The 19,233-nt window shown below is 40.2% G+C and overlaps 2 protein-coding genes across 3 annotated transcripts; one reads left to right on the top strand and one right to left on the bottom strand.

Moving 5' to 3' along the window:
- Positions 1–534: 534 nt before the first annotated feature.
- On the bottom strand, positions 535–10,172 carry ELOC (elongin C). Its single transcript, XM_035125393.3, has 4 exons — positions 10,061–10,172; positions 5,593–5,648; positions 3,190–3,333; positions 535–966 (listed from the first exon to the last, which is right to left on the bottom strand). Exons 2-4 carry the CDS (start codon positions 5,594–5,596, stop codon positions 776–778), a joined length of 339 nt encoding a protein of 112 aa, XP_034981284.1. The 5' UTR covers positions 5,597–5,648; positions 10,061–10,172; the 3' UTR covers positions 535–775.
- A 1,522-nt stretch (positions 10,173–11,694) lies between these two features.
- On the top strand, positions 11,695–18,984 carry HAUS3 (HAUS augmin like complex subunit 3). 2 transcript variants are annotated; one of them, XM_088675620.1, is made up of 6 exons: positions 11,695–11,863; positions 12,560–12,598; positions 13,747–14,726; positions 15,303–15,742; positions 16,476–16,695; positions 17,762–18,984. In XM_088675620.1, exons 3-6 carry the CDS (start codon positions 13,809–13,811, stop codon positions 17,984–17,986), a joined length of 1,803 nt encoding a protein of 600 aa, XP_088531746.1. In that variant the 5' UTR covers positions 11,695–11,863; positions 12,560–12,598; positions 13,747–13,808; the 3' UTR covers positions 17,987–18,984. The 2 variants fall into 2 exon arrangements, with proteins under 2 accessions (XP_088531746.1, XP_034981286.1); XM_035125395.3 differs by lacking the exon at positions 12,560–12,598.
- Positions 18,985–19,233: the final 249 nt, after the last annotated feature.

Here is a 19,233-nt window from a genome sequence, read left to right on the forward strand (position 1 = left end):
AACTATACAGTGGTGCCTCAGGTTACAAACACCTCAGGTTACAAACACTGGGTTACAGACTCTGCGAACCCGGACGTAGTACCTTGGGTTAAGAACTTTACCTCAGGATGAGAACAGAAATCGTGTGCCGGTGGCTCGGCAGCAGCGGGAGGCCCCATTAGCTAAAGTGGTACCTCAGGTTAAGAACAGTTTCAGGTTAAGAATGGACCTCCGGAACAAATTAAGCTCGTAACCAGAGATACCACTGTATAATAATCGCAAGAACTACCATCAGAGAGCAATCAATTTAATCAGAACAGTGTGAAAATTGAGATAACATAAAAGACAAAGCAAAAAAGAAACCTTAAAAAAAGATATCTGCAATGCATCCTGGTCAGAAGTAAGTCCAATTGAACTCAATGGGGCATACTCTAAGTTGATACAGAATTGGAGTCTTAGCTGAGATCTGCTCTCAGAAAGCACTTCTCTTATTTCAGTGGGTTAAGAGCATGAAAAATAGAGTTCTGTCATCACAAAAAGGATAGGGCAAAGTCGTCCACTAAATTAGCATGTTTATTTGTCAGTTGGTAAGAAGTCTGTTACTTGTGTAAGCAGCAAAACAAAAACAGAGCATGAATGATTCCTATGCAAAATCACTGTGAACAATAGCCTCTGCAGTGACCATTACACTTCTTAACCAAACATACAGAACATGCCATATGAAAAAGTTACTAACTGAACTACGTGCATTAAATATTGGGAGGAAAAAAGGTTTACATTTTTATTATAATTTACTTTAACAATCTAAGAAGTTTGCGGCCATCAGCAGTTCCAGTGCAATTTCAGGTGCAATTGGAAATTCAGGGATCTCTGTAGAGCTGTTAGTGTAGCGAACCTTATAGGTGAAATACATGCATACTTTGGATAGGACGTGGGAAGGAATCTCTCTGAAATTCACTTCATTTGTTTCATTTTCGGCAAATTGTCCTGTGTACATAAAAAAGACAAATGAGCACACTGATCTTTCTGCAAGTAAACATTTCAAAAAAACGTTGTGTATGATTTGGTAGAGTTCTTTGCCAGTTGAACCTGAGCATTTTAAGCATGCTGTGTCTCCTATATGCTTTAAAATTACTTCAATTTTGACCAGCTAAAGAAACAATATTTTTATTTTATGAATATTTGGAAGAATATTTTAACAATATTTATCCTACAAAACCAGCTCTTATGAGAGTTTTCACTTGCAAAGGTACTAGTGGGCTGATCAGAGTGAAATCTTGAACACGACAGAAGCTGTAAAAACAAGTTAATCAGGCAGTGCCCTTTTCAGCACTAGTACAAAGAATGACGGTTAGTTTTGGGCACCCAAAGGGATTCCAGACTTCTTTTTTCTTGGATGGTAACCTCTCACCCAACTCCACCCCACATACATGAACATGTCACAGAAAAAGTAGCTTCTGAAAACTCAGGGGAGTTCTAACAGGAGTTTTTTACATGACAAATAAATGCTGTTCAAAGAAAAAGGAACTAGTCACACACTTCAGGTGCATGGGAACCCTCAAGTACACTTAAATTAGGTCTTCGGAGCCTGGCCATTGTTTACATACAATCTAAAAATTATCACAGAGGACTACGCCAAAAAAAAGCAGTAAGTTGGTTAAGGAGAAGGTTGGCTGTCATGGATTCTACTGATTCTATTTTGAGAAGTGATATTTAATTTCCACATCGGTGACCCTGCTTCAGTTTGGTTCTGTACTTTAGATTTTTTAAAAATTTATGACTAGTTTTATGTATTGATAACTAGTTTTGTTATGTTTGTGATTATGTAAATCTTTTTATGTTGTAAACCGCCTTGAGCATGGTTTTAACTATGGAAAAGTGGCACGCAAATAAAATGATGATGATATAACGCTAAGCAAGAATGAGAGAATGAGGGTACTTGTTGGATAAATTTTGGCTGCTTCACTCCTCCCCACACCATCCTGAGCTAAGCCATGGTTTGGCTTAGCATTACATTCAAAAGTCATGAGCTGTAGCCAAGGTTTGTTCTGAAACGTGACAAACCACAAGCCTGGGTTTGGATAAAATGCTAAGTCAAACCTGTTTGGGGAAAACACCCTCACAGAGCAAATTCGAACCCCTGGCAGGTCAAGTTTGGCCTGTGGACCAACAGTTTTCTCAAACCACAGGGCTTATAGAAAAAGACATGGATTGAGCATTGCAAATGTTAATCTACTTTGGATTTTCCTCTTAAAACTTTATATTAGAAGTCCAGACCAAATTTTAAGGTGACATAATAAATATATCCTTATATGCCAGTTAATTTAAGGAAGCCATCATATAAGTACTTAAAAATAGCTCTAAAATTTGACAATAAGTCTGGTTTTAATATGTATGTCTCTTGTATCTCAACACATCCCTGCCTGTGATTATTCCGTCAAATGATTTCACCTTATCTTATGTCTGGAACAGTTTCCCAAAATATCTCTATGATGCTACCTCTCATGTTTCCTTCATACTTTCTTTACTTTCTCTATGAAGACTTTGGCACAATTTACTAGTCCTCATATAGAACTGTAATTAAGCCTAATTTGGGAGGCAATGTTTTTTGGGATGCAGCTTATCTATTATTATGAACTGGATTTTATTGTTACCTACTATGTCTATTTTTTAATGAAAAGTTGAGATTTCCTGTCATTTCCCCTTTCACTGATATCTAGAAGGTTCATGCCTCTCATTCTCTGCAAAGTACCATGTACATTGTTATAGAATTGTTACTCATAATACTGTAACAACAAGAATGAATGACGTATGCAGAGTCTATTGTTCTTTCTGCAAAATATGTCATTGATCAAATCAACTATTTTAGCCCTCTTGGGTTTATCACCCACTTAAAGAAGCAAAGAGGAAAAAAGTGAAATCTTAGCTGAAATAAGATACTAGCCTTTGGTACTCAAACACAGTGGTGTGCAAGGGTGTTTCAAGTGGTCAGTGTAGATAAAGGCTTAGATTACAAAATATGTTTAATGTTTCATGTACATCAAGTTGTTGGCCACATTACCTTTGACAGGCATAGAAATGAAAAAAGAAGAAGAAAAGTGAGCTTCTTTAATTAAGAAGTTGAAAAATTGGTTTATTCTAGGGCCCACATCACAAGCCATAGAAAACCACAATCAAATCCAAATGCATGCTACACTTTATTGAACCTACCTGGACCACTCAACATAGCTTTTATTGTTCCCGATGTGAGTGCATGCTCTCTTTTAACAATGAACTCATGGCCATCTGAGGATATCAATTTCACATACATAGCATCAGGGCCTTCACAGCCCCCATACGTCTTCTCTTCTCCATCTATAATACACAATTATTATTCTACTTCAATTCATGTATGTTAGAAAGCTTATGAATAAATAAATGAGAAAGTATTAACTTTCATTTAAATGTTTAATTATATGTTAAATTAAGAACAGTAAATTAAGAAATGCAAGAATGCTAGAAACAGCAACACAGTCAAAGTGCTCCAATAACTTTTTGACCAAAGACTCCTGGTTAAACTTAGTAGTAGTGAGATAAGAGGAAAGATCTTCTTGTGAAATCAGCACCTGGTTAAAGAATAGGAAGCAATGAGTTGGAATTCACAGACAGTTCTCACAATGAAGGGATGCGAAACATGTCTGCAAGGTTCTATGTTGGGATACTTAACTTGTTCATGAATGACCTGGAGTTAGGAGTGATCAGTGAAGTGGATGGGAGAAATATAGGAAGCTACAATATACCAAGCAAGACCATTGGTCCATCTAGCTCAGTATCAACACATACTGGCAGCAGCTCTCTATGGTTTCAGACGACAGGCTTCCCCAGTCCTACCTGGAGATGCCAGGGATTGAGCCTAATACCTTCTGCATGCAAAGAAATTGGAGTGCCACTAAGCTATAGCCTTTTCCCGGTCAATGTGATTCACTGCAACTAGGTGTAAAGTGATAGACTTTGGGGCAAAAAATCCTAACTTCATATTACACTGGTGGGGTCTGAGTTGGCAATGTGGGGAAAAACAAACCCCCCAAAGAAAAATGCATGTACTTCTATTCTCTCATTGTCACAAACACATATGCAACAGTCATGCATGTACACAGCACTCTTCCCCTCTCTCCCACACATACACACATGCAGACAAACACATAGACATTAATACACCAGACATGCAGGCACACATAAATACATTTTCAGGATTTCCAGGCTTCTTTACCCCAGTGCTGGAATAAAAGAGGATATCTAAAGAGCAGGCAAGGGGATCTTTTCAGCCACTTTTATTCCAGCGCTGGAAGATAAGCACCAGTGTGCTAAGCTCAGAGATAAAAGTAGAAGGTAGCATTTCTCTCCACCCCCACTTTGGTGCTGGGGTTAATAGAAATACTGCCTTTTACTCTGAAAGAGCAGGCAGAGGGCTTATCTCCAATCTTAGCACTGAGATTGGACATAAGAGACAGCTCTGCCTGCATTTTAAGGGCTTATCTCCAAGCTCCATAAAATGGCATGGGATGATTAGGAAGTGAGTGGGATCTGCTGGAACAGGCCTAGTTGGCTAGACTTAAGGACATGGTTGTCAGAGGCTACCTACCACTGCCACAGACATCTGGCTAGTCACTGTGGAAACTGGATGCTAAACTAACTAGGTCTTTCTTTTGATCCAGCAGGACTCTTCTTCTAACTTTTATCTCCTTAGTTGCTCAGCACCTATTCACATTGGATGGGTGCTGATCTACTAATCTGAAATCCTTGAAACTACTGAAGTGTTTTCTCATTGATGTTTAAACTCAGTTAACTTCCTATTATATCAATATAAAAATGCAAGATTAGCAACTTCACTAGAAACAAGGGAAATACTTCCTTCATCTTAGCATTGTTGATAGAAATTAACAGAAAGCAGTTGGAGGTGGCTAGTGCATTATTTCAACCAAATGGCTTTTGTTTTTTGGTATAGTACATGTCATTTGGAACTCTTCCTTGATAGAAGCTAGCTGTAAAATAAATATACAATTTCATGCATTAAACACTGAAGTAGAAATTAGCTTTATAGTACAATGCTGGACATATCTACTTATAATTAAGTCCTAATGAGTGCAATGTCATTTATTCCAAGGGATTATAGGATTTCAGCCTTGATCTGTTTCTTCCCTTGCCCCCAAATGCCCCATTCACTCTAGCCAGTTATCAAGTATACTCTAGAACTCCCTAGGCTTGGTTTGTAGGGACATAAAGCAGCCACTTTGCAAACACTAAGCAGATCTCAGTCTGATCTGTGCTAAGAGGTATTCCAGAAAAAAGAGTTACGTATGCAAGCACTACAAGTAATTATGGAATTGTAGAGTTTGAAGGAACCATGAGGGTCATCTAGTCCAACCCCCTGCAATGAAGGAATTTCCTTGCCCAACATGGGTCTTGAACCCGCACTTAAGAGTCTCATGCTCTACCAACTGAGCTATCCTGCATTGTTGCTTTCAAAATATCATTAAACATTTTGCCAAAACATGGAGAAAATAAAACTAGGCATTCATTATATGCTTAAAAAGCAAAGGTTGTTACCAAGGATATTTTTCATGGTACACTTACCCATCTCTTCTTATCAGATGGTTGGTTCTTTGCCCCTAGAGCCTTTTCGATAATATCTGAAAACAAATAGAAAAGTATATATACATTTAAGTTCATTACTAAAAGCAAAATACGTGGATTGGTGGCAATGTAAAAGGTCATAAATGGCAGTCCTTTCTATAGCTGATATTAAAGTTAAATAAAAACATGACTCAGCTATGTTTGCTGTGCCACATTACCACACCACATGTAGACCAGTGTTTTCATTAATCAGTACCAACAAGTATGAGATCAAGGTCACCCAAAACTCCTTAAAACCAATCCCATGACAATTTCCAGGAACAACCTCATAATCTCATCTGGGTATTTTTTGGCCACAAGACTCCAATTCAGATCGCAGATCGAATTAGATAGGTTAACTAATAACTACCGTTTGGGGGCACTGTCTGAATACATGCCTAACAATGGCTTTCTACCAAAGTATTTTTTTGGCTTATTGCAACTACTTTTTCCTCAGGTCCTGCTTGAACCTGATTCTCACTCCAAAAGAGGTAAGTTTAATATGAATTATTCATACATACCTTTTTAAGCTTCAAGACTAGATTACTGTGATATGATTTATGTGGGGCTTTGCTTGAAAACAGTTAGGAAAATTCCAATGGCCCAGAATAAGGCTACCCAGATGTTGGCCAACGAAAGCCAAGATAGCATATAAGGGTCTTCACTGGATACAAGTTGCCAGGCTCAACTCAAAATATTGATCCTTAACTTGTCCAAATAGTCAAGGTCACTTTTCAAGGCACTGGCCCTCCCAGAAATAACTACTCATTCCCTTAAGTTCATTGGGGAGGTCCAGTTCCAAATATAATAATAACAATAATAATGATGGTGGTGGTGTGTGTGTGTGTGTGCGCGCGCGCATGTGTATGTACATGCCACCCATCTGATTGGGTTGCCACAGTCACTCTGGGGGGCTCCCAACAAAAAATAGTGAAAACATAATTCAACATTAAACACTGAAAACTTCCACAGACGATATGTAATTAAAATGTACTAGTTTTCTATTGTCCAACAGGACTGATTTATCATTTGCTTTTGTAGGTAGGTGAATGCCTTTTATTCTATCTAGCTTCTATAGTCAAATGGATTTTTTCATAATACAAATTTAATACTAAAACAAACAAACAGTAAAATATGTTTTCATTTTGAATGCTTTATTAAATTATATTAGTTAGGTGCTTTGGGGTTTATTTTTGCTGAGAAGTAGCAATAAACATTATTTCATGGAGACAAGTTATACCGGTACTTCCTATGAGCCGGTAAGCACTCTTTCAGGGTGCAAGGGAAGACACAATGGAAGAAGGGACAATCACAATGGGCACAGATAGGGATTGGAATCTACTTTATAGTCACTTCCTTCACTATTTAAGAATACAAGTTAAGCAAAACAACAAAATTCACTGTTGCACAAGTGGACTTTGGCTCACAGTGGAACTTCCCCTCCCCCCCCAAAAAAAATTCTGGATGATCCCTCAGCATTGGTGCTGCAGTGAAGAAAAATGCAACACAAACACACAAAACTGATTCACTACCACCTTATAACACAAATCAGCCAAAGAGAGAACACACCACCATTTAAAAAACACTTAAAAATGATTGACCTACCCTTCTTTGGGTCTTGGCCCCACTTTCCTGCCTAGTCATGCCACTCCTATAATGTCTCTTCCCAGTCTCAATGGAGTTCTTAGCTAACATATTGGCTACTGAACATTTCACTCCCACCAATGATCAACGCCATACTTGGTTACACCCATGTTTTGAAAAAACACAAAAACTTTCCATCATTGCAAAGGAATAATATCTGACAACTTATGGGGAAGAAATAACAGAGCAGAAGAGGGAAGGTTATTTACAACAAGCACAAGCCTGCAAATTTTCATGGATGATGTAATTTATGGTTGCTATATCATGTCATCCCAAAAACTTATGAGAAGCCCCTTTTGTTTCCTGTATACATTATAAAGGATTAGGTGTGCCCCATGATTTATCACAACTCTATAAAAGGTCCCCCCCACTACATTTCTAAAGAGATATTTAATTGTTCTGCCAACTATTTTATGGAAGAACATCAAAGATAAAAGACAATGCCTTCTTTAATTTTGTTGACAGTGTTAAAAGACAACAGAAAGAGGAGTTTTGACCTTTAGAATATAAACCGTTTATATGTTGTAAGTAGCATAACATCCACCAAGCTTTTTGCATAGTTTTCCAGATATAAGAATCTGTTATCTGCTACTTTCCCACACTGTGTATCTCCTAACATTCTTTTATTCAGCCTACCAATTCCCCACCCAACACTGCAAGCAGATCTGCTGGTACAAGCTTTATATTGTAGTTATTCAAAAGGTTGCTGGATACCAACAGCTATTTAACACTTAGGCAGCAGATTTTCTAAGAGCAGCTTTGCTGAATTTATCATGGGGAGGGAAGCATATGAAGGTCTCTTTGAATAATCAGCATACAAGCACACTGATTAATATTCTGTTTACATGCTATAATAAATATCAACTGAAATGAAATTTAGAAACAAACTACCAGTAAATAAGAACTGGAATTTCATCAAATTTGTAACTGAAAAAAATATTTGGGCCACTGAAGATTATGGGATGAGTGTCATTATGATCAGGCAGATCTCCAACTGACCCTGCAGGTTGCCATGACTGTAAGGCTATGCCACCTTAACTCCCCCATCCTTGGGTCATTCAGAGGTACACTGGCATATCTCCACTTCCCAGCTGGAATTTAGCAACTGAGCTTCCCTTGCAGATCTTAAAATAGCATAAGCCCTGAGAATGGGGTATTCCAGGGGTGTGGTGGGGGGAGGACCAGAGAGGGAGGATTTGGGCTTAGTCATGGACCTGACAACCCATTGTAAATTAAGCTAGCAAAATGGGAACTTTACCCCAAGCAGTAATTTAAAGGCTTATTCTCCCTCTGTCAGGCTTAGGCCAGCTCAGCCAGCAGTAGCCTTTCGGAATGAATATTGGATCTGGTGTAATTTATGCAGGTTTAATTTAAGCTGGGTTTACCATGCACCAGTTTCTTGTGTACTGTATAAGGACTGCTCCTATATGTATGTCTACTGTAAAAACTGTCCCCACTACCTGGTACAAAAAATAATTTTAACTCAGTGTTTCTCAAGCACATCTGAAATAAGTTTTGTTTTGATTGCTGATTAATTCACCCACAAACAATGAACTGGAATTTGGCTAATTGTGTCCCAAAACATGTGATTCATTATTTTTATGGCAATGCAATGAAAATTATGCCCACTCATACACAAACATCATTAAGATTAATTATATGAAAAGAGGAAGTCCTGGAACTTCTGAAAGAAAATTATTAAGATCTACTTATATTGTGACCTTTAGAATACTGTAGATGCAGCAAGCGCTACATCAAAGGAGCTCTGGACCAGAACAGTTAAAGTCATGAAGTGAGCTCCCCTCATTTACTAGGCTCTTGATATCTGCACCTTGAACGACAAAGATGGATACCAGGTCCTTTCTAGTGGTCACACACAACTCTGTTTCTCTGCCTATTCACCTGGTCCCTCTGTTAACCTATTTTTAAAACAAGAAAAAAAACTGCTTTGTTTTGCTAGGCGGGGGTGGAAATAACTCGACTTCTGTATTTTAATTCAGGTTGTTTTGTGTCATAAGCTGTTTTAAAATAACAGCAAGAGCCACTTGGGAACCGAGGCTGAAAAACAGGGGGATTCGTTGCATAAATAAAGGCTGATTTCAGGTGACACGCTCCATGCCTAAACTACACACAGACAGCCTGCTTTCCAAGACTTGGGACATGAAGATCCCCCTACCCGGTGGTTTTAGGAAAAGAAGTGTTAGAAACCAAGCAACACTGAAATCTGGGTACACTCGGGTTTTAATTGATGAGAAAAAGAAGCGCGACAGTGTGAGGAAAATCCAGGCGCGAGATCATGTGGGATGAAAAAAGCGCAGGCCGCATGGAGACTGTTCTGTGGATGTAGCTTTGGGTTCCTCCTCAAGGCGGTGGACTGAGGTGGCCCTGGGCTCTTTCGACAGAAGTGGGCCGGCTGTTTCGTATATGGGGCGGCGGCGACGACAGGGGGAACAGTCTGAGGCAAACGGAAGAGTTTTCGGGGGGCGAGTCGGTGTGGAGAAACGGGGGCCAACGAAGTTAGGCGAGGACGGCGCAGCTCTCTGTAGCAGGGCAGTTAAGAGCGGACTGTCCGCTGCGGACAGAAAAGCGCCGCACAGCGAACGCGTTCGGTTCCCTCAGGCTCAGCTGCGCCTCGGTCGCAACGGGACCTGCTTTTCACCCGGCCTCTTCCCAAAGTCAACAGGACGGGGGGGAAAGGGTCCCTGACGGCAGTCACAACACGCGAAAAGGGAAGGAATGGGTTTGCCGGTCGGCCCCACCCGCTGGTGCTCCCGTCCCCGCTCACCTCTGCCCTGCCAGCGCCCGAAAGATATTCGCCGAGTAGCTTCTCAGGCCCCTCACGGTTCCAGCCGGGACAACCGCCCCCCCTCTCCGCCCGAAACCACTTCCTTTCGGTCACAGACACCGGTTTCCGGTCTCCGAAGTTGACGCGTACGAAAAACCATAGAGAGAGGGAGGGGAGAGAAAGGCTAAAGTAGCGCCCCCTGTAGTTTCCCCTCTGATTCGACAATAACAAGGCGGCGCCGTCTTTGAGGCAGGGTAATTGGGGTCACGAAGAGTCGGACACGACTAAACGACTAAACAATGTGTAGCTGTAGCCCTCCACATGTTGCTGAACTCCCAATGATCAGGAATGTTGGGAGTTGCAGTCCAAAGTTTGTATCTATAGTTTAAGGTTCCAGAAGCCGCAGGCTAACACGGCTACCTTTATGAAATCTGATCTAGGCAATTTAAAATTTTTATTTAATGTCGCTGAAAATCCGAAACAGGAGTGTGTTCGATGTATTGTATAATTAAGCAGTCTAGACCACTCCTTTGTCGCACAAAAAGGGTGGCTTCGGTGTATTGTGTGTTCCCAACAACACTGAACCACACTGCAGCGCCGTCGTAAATTGCTCTCCAGCTACTTCTGCCTCCTCCATTTTCAGTGTTGGGTAATAACTGTGGACTGTGTCTTTGCTTTTCCACCAGAACTTTTTAATGGAAGGGAGTTACGCTTTCCCTACAGGAAAATAAGATCTGAGTTGGAGAGGCTATGATCTTGTATATTTACTTGTACTTTTTGAAGGCGGGGACGGATGAATGATACGCTGCTTGTCAAACCACAGCTCCAGGGGATTCTATCCTTTCTAGGGACCTGTGTTACTTTTGCGTTGCAGGTGGAGAAGAGAAATGGCAGACAAGTAAAAGGAACATCCCATTTCCAGGCAATGGGAGTGTCGCTATAGCGCTTTAAGTTTATAAATAAAGCATACACAATATAAACAACTCCCATCGCTTTATTGGGGGAAAACTCGATATTTGCATTCTTGGGATCACGGGGCCACAGTTCCTGGTAATTTCTCCTGTGGGATTTCCTTAGTTGCGCAAGTTCTATCTATGCAAATGACAGGGGGACGGCTTCAGTCTTACATTTATGAGCCCAGTTTAATCATGTCACGGGATTTTAAAGCTATGCTATTACAGAAAAAAGGCATGCGCTCCTCATCCTTCAGTCTACGCAATTTGTATAATAGTGGCCCGGGAAAACCCCAGCCTTCTGCGTGCCCGTGGCATGCTGGGAAACGTAGTTCGCAAGAGGTTGCTTCACTAGAAATTGCCAGTTACAGGCAGGTAGCCGTGTTGGTCTGAGTCGAAACAAAATTTAAAAATTCCTTCAGTAGCACCTTAAAGACCAACTAAGTTTTTATTTTGGTATGAGCTTTCGTGTGCATGCACACTTCTTCAGATACTTCAGATGGGCCAGTCGCCCATGCACACACATCGGAGTGGCGGTAATTCGCCGCGCCGTTTAAGCCCAACCGTCAGTCGAATCCCACGGGAGGTAAAAGACAGATACAGGAACCCCCTATAAGCGGAAGAAGCGGCCGGCTGAGTGACGCGCGGTTTCGCCACCCGGAAGGGCTGAGCTGCTCTCGCGAGACTTTGAAGGATGTCAGCCGCCGCGAGAAGGCGGTTTGAATCCTCCTCCAGTGGCGCCCGCTAAACCGTAGCGGCAGTTGGATGCCCTTTATCGGATCTCGGCGCTCCTACGTGAGCAGATATCTGGCTTGCCGGGAGGCCGATCTTCTGCAAACTTTACTCGGAAGTAAGTCGAGCAGAGGGGTTTGGGTTTGCGGGGGAAGGCACCACCAGCTGCCTTGGTTCTTTTGCGCAAAACAAAAAACAGGCTAGTTCAATGCAGAGTAGATCCATGGATCCACGATAACTTGGGTTCATTGATTTCAGTAGATCTGCTCCGAATGTAACTTAGTTGGATGCAGTCCTACAAGGAAACGAGCCTCGTCGCACCGTAAAGACTAGACAGAGTTAGGCTGCAGTTCCGTGCACGCATAAGCTGCCATTGAACCCAGTAGTGGGTTACTTTTGAGAGGATATGTACAGAGTTGCATCTTTAAAGCTGCAATCCTGGACAAACTTGAGAGGCCAAGCCCCCTTGGAGCCAGAGAGACTTACAGTCATGCACAGGATTGCGTTGCTAGGCTGCAACCCACTGCACACGTACTTTAGAGTTAGCCCCGTTGAACAATGTGGGACTTCCCTCTGACTAGGTGTGTGTGCCTAGGCCTGCACTGCTGTTGTGGCAGTAGCTTGTCGTCCAGAGCTGTATTCCTTTTGCATACAGTAAGCCCACCACTAATGTGGGGGCTACGTTCTGGGGTTCACATCTAAAGCCAACATCTTGTACTGTCAAATCACATTGGGTTCAATGGCGGGTGGGATTGCCAAAGTCTCTCTTTTTTTTTTTTGCTGGATGCTTGCACCCTTTCCATTTCTTTTTTAGCCAAGTGTGTAAAGCTGAATACGTACAAGTTAAAAGAGGGTAAGTTGTGGGCTTACTGTACTTCATTGGGAGTAAACATGCATGGATGTGGTGCTAATCGAGATTTGCCATTGAATGTGATGGGGTGTGCTCTCAAACACATGTAACTGGTAAGTATTCTGCCTTTGTTGAGACAGGAGCCAGCCTTCTGGAGAATTTGACATCTGGAAAAAGTTAATCCTCTTGAGGCCACCAGCAGCTGACTAGGCCGTGCCACACTTGATCTGGTGGTGTCTGACACACAAAAGCTTCAGCCACAATAAAATATGTTGGCAAAAGTTAAAAAGTCTAATATGGCTACCCCTCTGTAACTTCCTTAGTAGGAAGTTCTTCTACTCTGGTGGATTTACCTCTGAGTGAGGAATGTCCCAGTGCACGCACCCAAACAGGAGATGGACAGCATTCCACCAACATTTCTCTGGCAGCATTCCTACCAGTGGTAATCAGCAGAATCCCCCAAAGCAGGGTGATTTGGGGCAGGGAGGGGCTGAGCATGCAGGATCTGCTGAATATTGTGCAGACTCTGCTGCCATATTGTGTGATGCAGTGGGCTCAACTGGGGCTTCTTGCTGTCCTAGCCTGGAAGCTAGTGCAGCAAACCAGCATTTTTTACTGCCAGCTCTACAACACAGGTGAGATTATTATTAAGCAATTGCTACAGTGTTTTTCTGCATAGTGATGACAGGCAACTATGGGTTGGCTAGTTTGTAATCAACATGCAAAATTATATATATTCTATCTAGCCAGTGAAAAACATATACAGTGGAACCTCGGTTTATGAACACCTCAGTTTACGAATTTTCGGTTTACGAACGCCGCAGACCCATCTGGAACGGATTAATTCACTTTCCATTACTTTCAATGGGAAAGTTCGCTTCAGTTTATGAACGCTTCAGTTTAAGTACTCCGTGGACCGTCTGGAACAGATTAATCCACCTTCCATTACTTTCAATGGGAAAGTTCGCTTCAGTTTATGAACGCTTCAATTTATGAACAGACTTCCGGAACCAATTGTGTTCATAAACCGAGGTACCACTGTACTGTAGTTTACTGTATTTTTTGTATGTTCTGTTTGTCTTTTTTTTTTTGCAGAACTTTACTTAAAAGTATATTTTCTGTTTATCATTCTATACTTTCGTTTGCTACAGATATTTTTGAAGCCTATTGACAAGCCTCTGCAAATATCCAAGGTTGAAGACATCTTGAAATCATGGACTGCGGTCCCAAGTTTGTTGAAACTCTAAAGAGGATTGGCTATCCAAAGGCAGGTTCTCTTAATGGAGAAGACTTTGACTGGCTGTTTGAAACGCTGGAAGATAAGTCATTTCTGGAATGGTTTTGTACAACGTTGAATGAGAGTCATACCTTATCTGAAGAAGAGCTGCAGTCATTTAATCTGCTCCTTAAATCAACAAACCCACTATTAGAAGAGGATGCTCTAGATGAAGCTCTGAAGACATGTAAATCTCTTGAACTTAAAACCAACAGTTGTGATGAAGACAAAGAAGAAAACCTTAAAATATTAGAGGATGAGCTTCAGACCCTTCAAAAAAGGAAACACCTAAAAAGCCGTCGTCGGAACAAGCTTCAAACAGTGGCCTCAGCCAATAACATTCTGTGCCTGAAGCTGAAAGACACAGGAGAGGAAAAACCTAAAACCCTGAAAGAGGCACAAGGAATTCTCAATGCCATGAATACAAAGATAAACAATGAGCTGCAGTGTCTTACTCAAAAAATTGGAAAGTTGACCTCTTTCTTTGCTGTTGCATCCAGACAACAAGAATTGGACCCTGCTCCTGTCCTTTTAGCCCAACTTGCCTTAGATAAATACTTGTGTCAAGAAGAACAAAGCACAGCAGCCCTTACTTTGTATACAAAGAAACAATTTTTCCAAGGTATATCTGAGTTGGTTGAAAGTTCCAATGAAGAAAAATTCCAGCTTGTAGATATAAGGAATTCTTTTACTTCTGATGAGAGCAATGATGTATGTGAGGACAGGCAAGAGCTAACCAGGTTGCAGGTGGCTTATGTTTGTGCTCGGCATCAGCTGATTCAACAAGAAGCTAAGAATCTAAGCATGAAATCGGGTCTCCAGTGGGCAGAGGATCATATTTGTTCTTTAAAGAAGGTATGTCTTGAAGATTATTATTATTTCACAACCGGACTTTGTGGCACTGTACAGATATAAAGAATCTGGGGTGTATCCAACAAAGCCATTGTTCCTGTTCCCTGGAAAGAAAGGAGAAGTTCTGTTGTATGAGCAGAAGTTGGTGTGTGAGTGCCATGACAGTTGGAGTCTACCCTGTCAATGTGGAGTCAGTTTTACGTTTTTTAAAATTCTATTTTAATTTTAACCACCAGGCTATTTTTTAAAAAAGCATACACACACACACACACTTCATCAGTTTTTATTTAATGAGACTGTAACTAAAATGGCATTACAGGTTTATTGTTGATGGCTATAAAATTATTGAGGTATTGAGCCTTATTAGTATTATTTTCTAGAGAACTATTCCACTTGTTATCTAATTCCTAAAGTTAACATTTTGAATCTTTTATTTATTAAAATTTGTTCTCTGCCTTTATTAAAAAAGATCTGTATCTGAATTTGGAACTTGTTAGTGACAGAAGGGAGACAGTAGAAGCGTATGGTTTACAGGATCTGTTTGTTTGTTTGTTTGTTTGTTTGTTTGTTTGTTTGCAGACTCCTGGAAAGGAAAATGTTGAAACCAGAATTTCTAGCCTGAACAGCGACATTTCAAAACTCAAAAAGCACCTGGCTCAAATAAACAATGAAACTCTACCTTTGCTAATAAAGGAGGATGCAGAGCTATTGAATATGCCTGTGGTGAGGGGTGACTTTGATTTACAGATTGCTCGACAGGACTACTACATATCAAGACAAGATCAAATTTGTAATCAGTTGATCAAACAGAAGGCATCCTTTGAACTTCTTCAGTTGGCTTATGAAATTGAGTTGAGAAAACTTAGGGATAATAACAGTCTTCTAGAAAGCATAGTACAAGATCTGAAACAGAGCAGTAATACTTTGGTGCAGGTACTAGAAACAATGTCAGAGCCATCAATATCCCATCATAAAATACCAAGAAACACTATTGATTCAAAAGATACTACTGCACAGAGGTAAGCAGCTGATTATTGATAGAATTATGAATGTATTAATTGAAGTCTATTGTGGAAAACTAATCCTAAATGTGGAACTAAGTTCCATTGAAATCAGTGAGTTTTTCAAAAACATAACCACTCTGAGCCAGCATAACTATTGGAATGTATTGGGTTGGCCTTTGCTGATTATCTTAATTTTTTATACACATAAATGTTCCTGGCCTTGGAATGTTTTCAGCTGCTTCTGATGTATGGAGGCATGCCTTCTCACAAGCTTAAGCATTTATGAGCCAAATTGAGGTTTTAGGCCTGGATACTTGCACTTAAGCTGATTATCAAATTAGGAAGTCATGCTAACTGAACCTATACAGAATCATGCAGAAGCCTATTTAAATCATTGGATTTAACTTATTTTGGGGTTGGGATAACTTATGTGGTTTCTCATATGAATTAAGAATGTGTGCAACTCTAGTATAGCCAAACCTGCAACAATTATTTGCTGTGTAATGGGCTGTATATGAGATAATTAATTGGACCAACTCTGGTCTCATAATTTTGTTATTTTCTGCAACTGTTTTACAGTTACAGAGAGAAAACAAAAGCTACTGTTGTGCTGCCATACTTAAATGAACAATCAGTTTCTATAAATGAGTTTTACTGAAATAATTGCATTGATCCCCCTTTATTGTGTATTCAGGCTGCTTTTGGAAACTTTCTTGTACATCAGCAAATCTTATTTCTTGTTTTCAAGGCTGTGTCAACTTCTGGAAGGAAATAATTCAAAACAGTTGTTCAGAACATATAAAGGCATTGAGCAGATGGCTGAAAAATTACATCTAGACACAATGTCAGTGGTTGATCAATTAGTATCTAACCAAGAACAAATTCTTCTGTCAAAGATGGATGTTGATCTAGGCTCACTTCGCAATTCTATGTACTGTGGAGGAGAAAGGGTCTGTCTTAGTAACCTGGTGAGTAACTGGATTAGGATCAGTTCTGATTTTACTTGTATAGTGTGCTTGATAATATTTATCATTTTATCCTTTTCATATTGAACACCAAGAAATCTGCATGCTATTTACAGTAGGCCTCCACGAACAAGGCAGACAGAAGTGAATACTCCTGAACTTCTGAATAATTACTGGCATGAACACTCTAGCCCAGGTCTGCCCTTTCTGCTGTTTGACCACATTCACTGCCAACAGCTGAGGCTCAGGGGGTAGTGAGCTCTGGTATATACTCTCTTCTTAAGCTAGAACTGGACACATGGCTGTAGGAATAGGGAGTGCAGGATAGCTGGCCAGCACCTTCCATCTCTTCTTAAGTTCCAAACTACTCAGCCACCACAGGACAGAGGTGCTGTCTGTGCTCCAACCCAGGCAGGATCCTTTCTCTGACTACATCCAGCACTGGAACTTGTCATACCATCAAGCTTTCCCATCTTGTCCGTGTTTTGATGGGTGCCACAGGATCTACCTTTTAGCTCTGACCACCTAGTTAGCCAGAAGCTGATTTTTTTTGTAAGAGTTGATGGCTTCGGAGAAGACAAAACCATCTCAAATCCTGCACAGTTTCTCTCTTTTTGAAAACTAATTGGAACCTGCAAGAACTGGCCCCTGTGAGTTCTCTACATGAGTTTAAGGGGCTCAGGAGGAAAGGGTTTATGGCAACCACAACTAACAGCTTGGTGACAGCTGAGCCAAATAATAATAATAATAATAATAATAATAATAATAATAATTTATTATTTATACCCCGCCCATCTGGCCGGGTTCCCCCAGCCACTCTGGGTGGCTTCCAACAAAACAGAAATTCTAAAATACAGAAATCCATCACACATTAAAAGCTTCCCTAAATAATAATAATTTAGGTAATAAATCTAGGTAATAAATTTTTGGCTTTTTAAAAGAGCAAACTTTAAAAATGTATGGCTAGTAGCTGCTGAAGTTTGCAAGGAGATAGTGTGGTGGTTTTCTACTTCAACCTGTATTTAGAGTACACATAAACTGATCTTATTGCATTTGTCCCCATATTTAGGAACTGACTGAGCAGTTTCAACAGCAGGAATTTCTGTTGAATAAACTGAATCTGCTTATTGTGGATTTTCTTGCTGATATAAAGGCTAAGAAGAAGGTTTTGGAGAATGATAAATTACAACAGATGGAAAGAAAACTGTGGGTGTACTTCTTCAAAGATGAAGAATGCTTGAAGAATGCTGTGGAGAGAATGGAACAGCAGGCTAAGACTCAAGCGTTGTCTTAAAGATTAAATTTTAGATATGTGTTTGTTTGAACTGTTTTTTGTGTCTTGTACTGAACTTTGAAATGCAACAAATGGAGGAAAACTCAAAAAAAGAGGCTTTTCCTGCAGCATCAGGAAAGCGCAAAGTGTGTGAGGCACTCAGTTACTGAATCAGGCAATTGTGCGTCTTAAACAATTTGAGTATGGAGGGCAAAAATAATATGAGAAATGTCTTCAGAAGGCAAGGCCTAATTATTTTAAGTTAACTGAAAACTAACTATCAAGAAACAACCAATGTAACAAACGGGGGGAAATCTTATGGATGGTATCCAACAAAATAACTCTCAGAGTAGACCTGCCAGAATAGTTCATTGATTTCAGTGGGTCGTCTCTGAGTATAATTTAGTTGCATATTAACATACAGTAGATTGCTACGAGGCTTCCAATATTTAGCATACTGTTTTGGATGAGAAGGTTTATCAGATTTTATTTTATGCAGGACAAAAAGCACCAACTCAGAATTGGAAAATAGTTCATTCCTCAGTAAATTGGTCCATTGGCCTTTTCTTTCTTTCTCGAATTAACAATTCATCATTGCACCATTGCTCTTACTATGTAGAGCACATTTTGTATGTATATAAAAGATTCCTAGTATGCCTATTTTTGCCTAATGCTTGTATAGCTTACATTACCTACCATAGACTTCCCTTCCCTGATGTTCTGTAGAATACCTTACACAGAGACTCCATTGCAGTTCATAGAATCGTCCAATACTTAGCTACAACTCTAAATGCAGGGGGACTAACTTCTGAGTGGAAATATATAGGAAGCACTGTTAATATACTGTACTTAATGCACAATTAAAGATGGTTGCCTTTAATTACAATACTTAATTCCCATAAATCCTATAGAGTTTAATATTACTTCGAAGTTAAGTGCTTTTTCAATTAGACTGTAAATGTTGATATGATTGAAGTATGATTTAGCGTTCTAAGTAAACCACTAATATATTTTTAAAAGTTTCCAGGTGTTTATTTTTTAGTGGTAGAAAATCTGTAGAAAATATGGTCTATTGTTCTCCAGTGATGCACTCCCAAGGAACTCTGGGGCCTCTCCTACTTTGTATTCAACATTTTCTAGGACAGGTTTATGACTTACTGAAGCCCACGTAATATTTATAGCTGAGCTAAGATTTTAACTTGAATACTCCTACCCCAAATCCCAGCATTCCATTCACTACTTCATACTGGCTTTTCAAATGAACTTGC

Source organism: Zootoca vivipara, chromosome 8 (assembly GCF_965207765.1).
Source record: "Zootoca vivipara chromosome 8, rZooViv2.hap1.1, whole genome shotgun sequence".
Taxonomy (NCBI): Eukaryota; Metazoa; Chordata; class Lepidosauria; order Squamata; family Lacertidae; genus Zootoca; species Zootoca vivipara.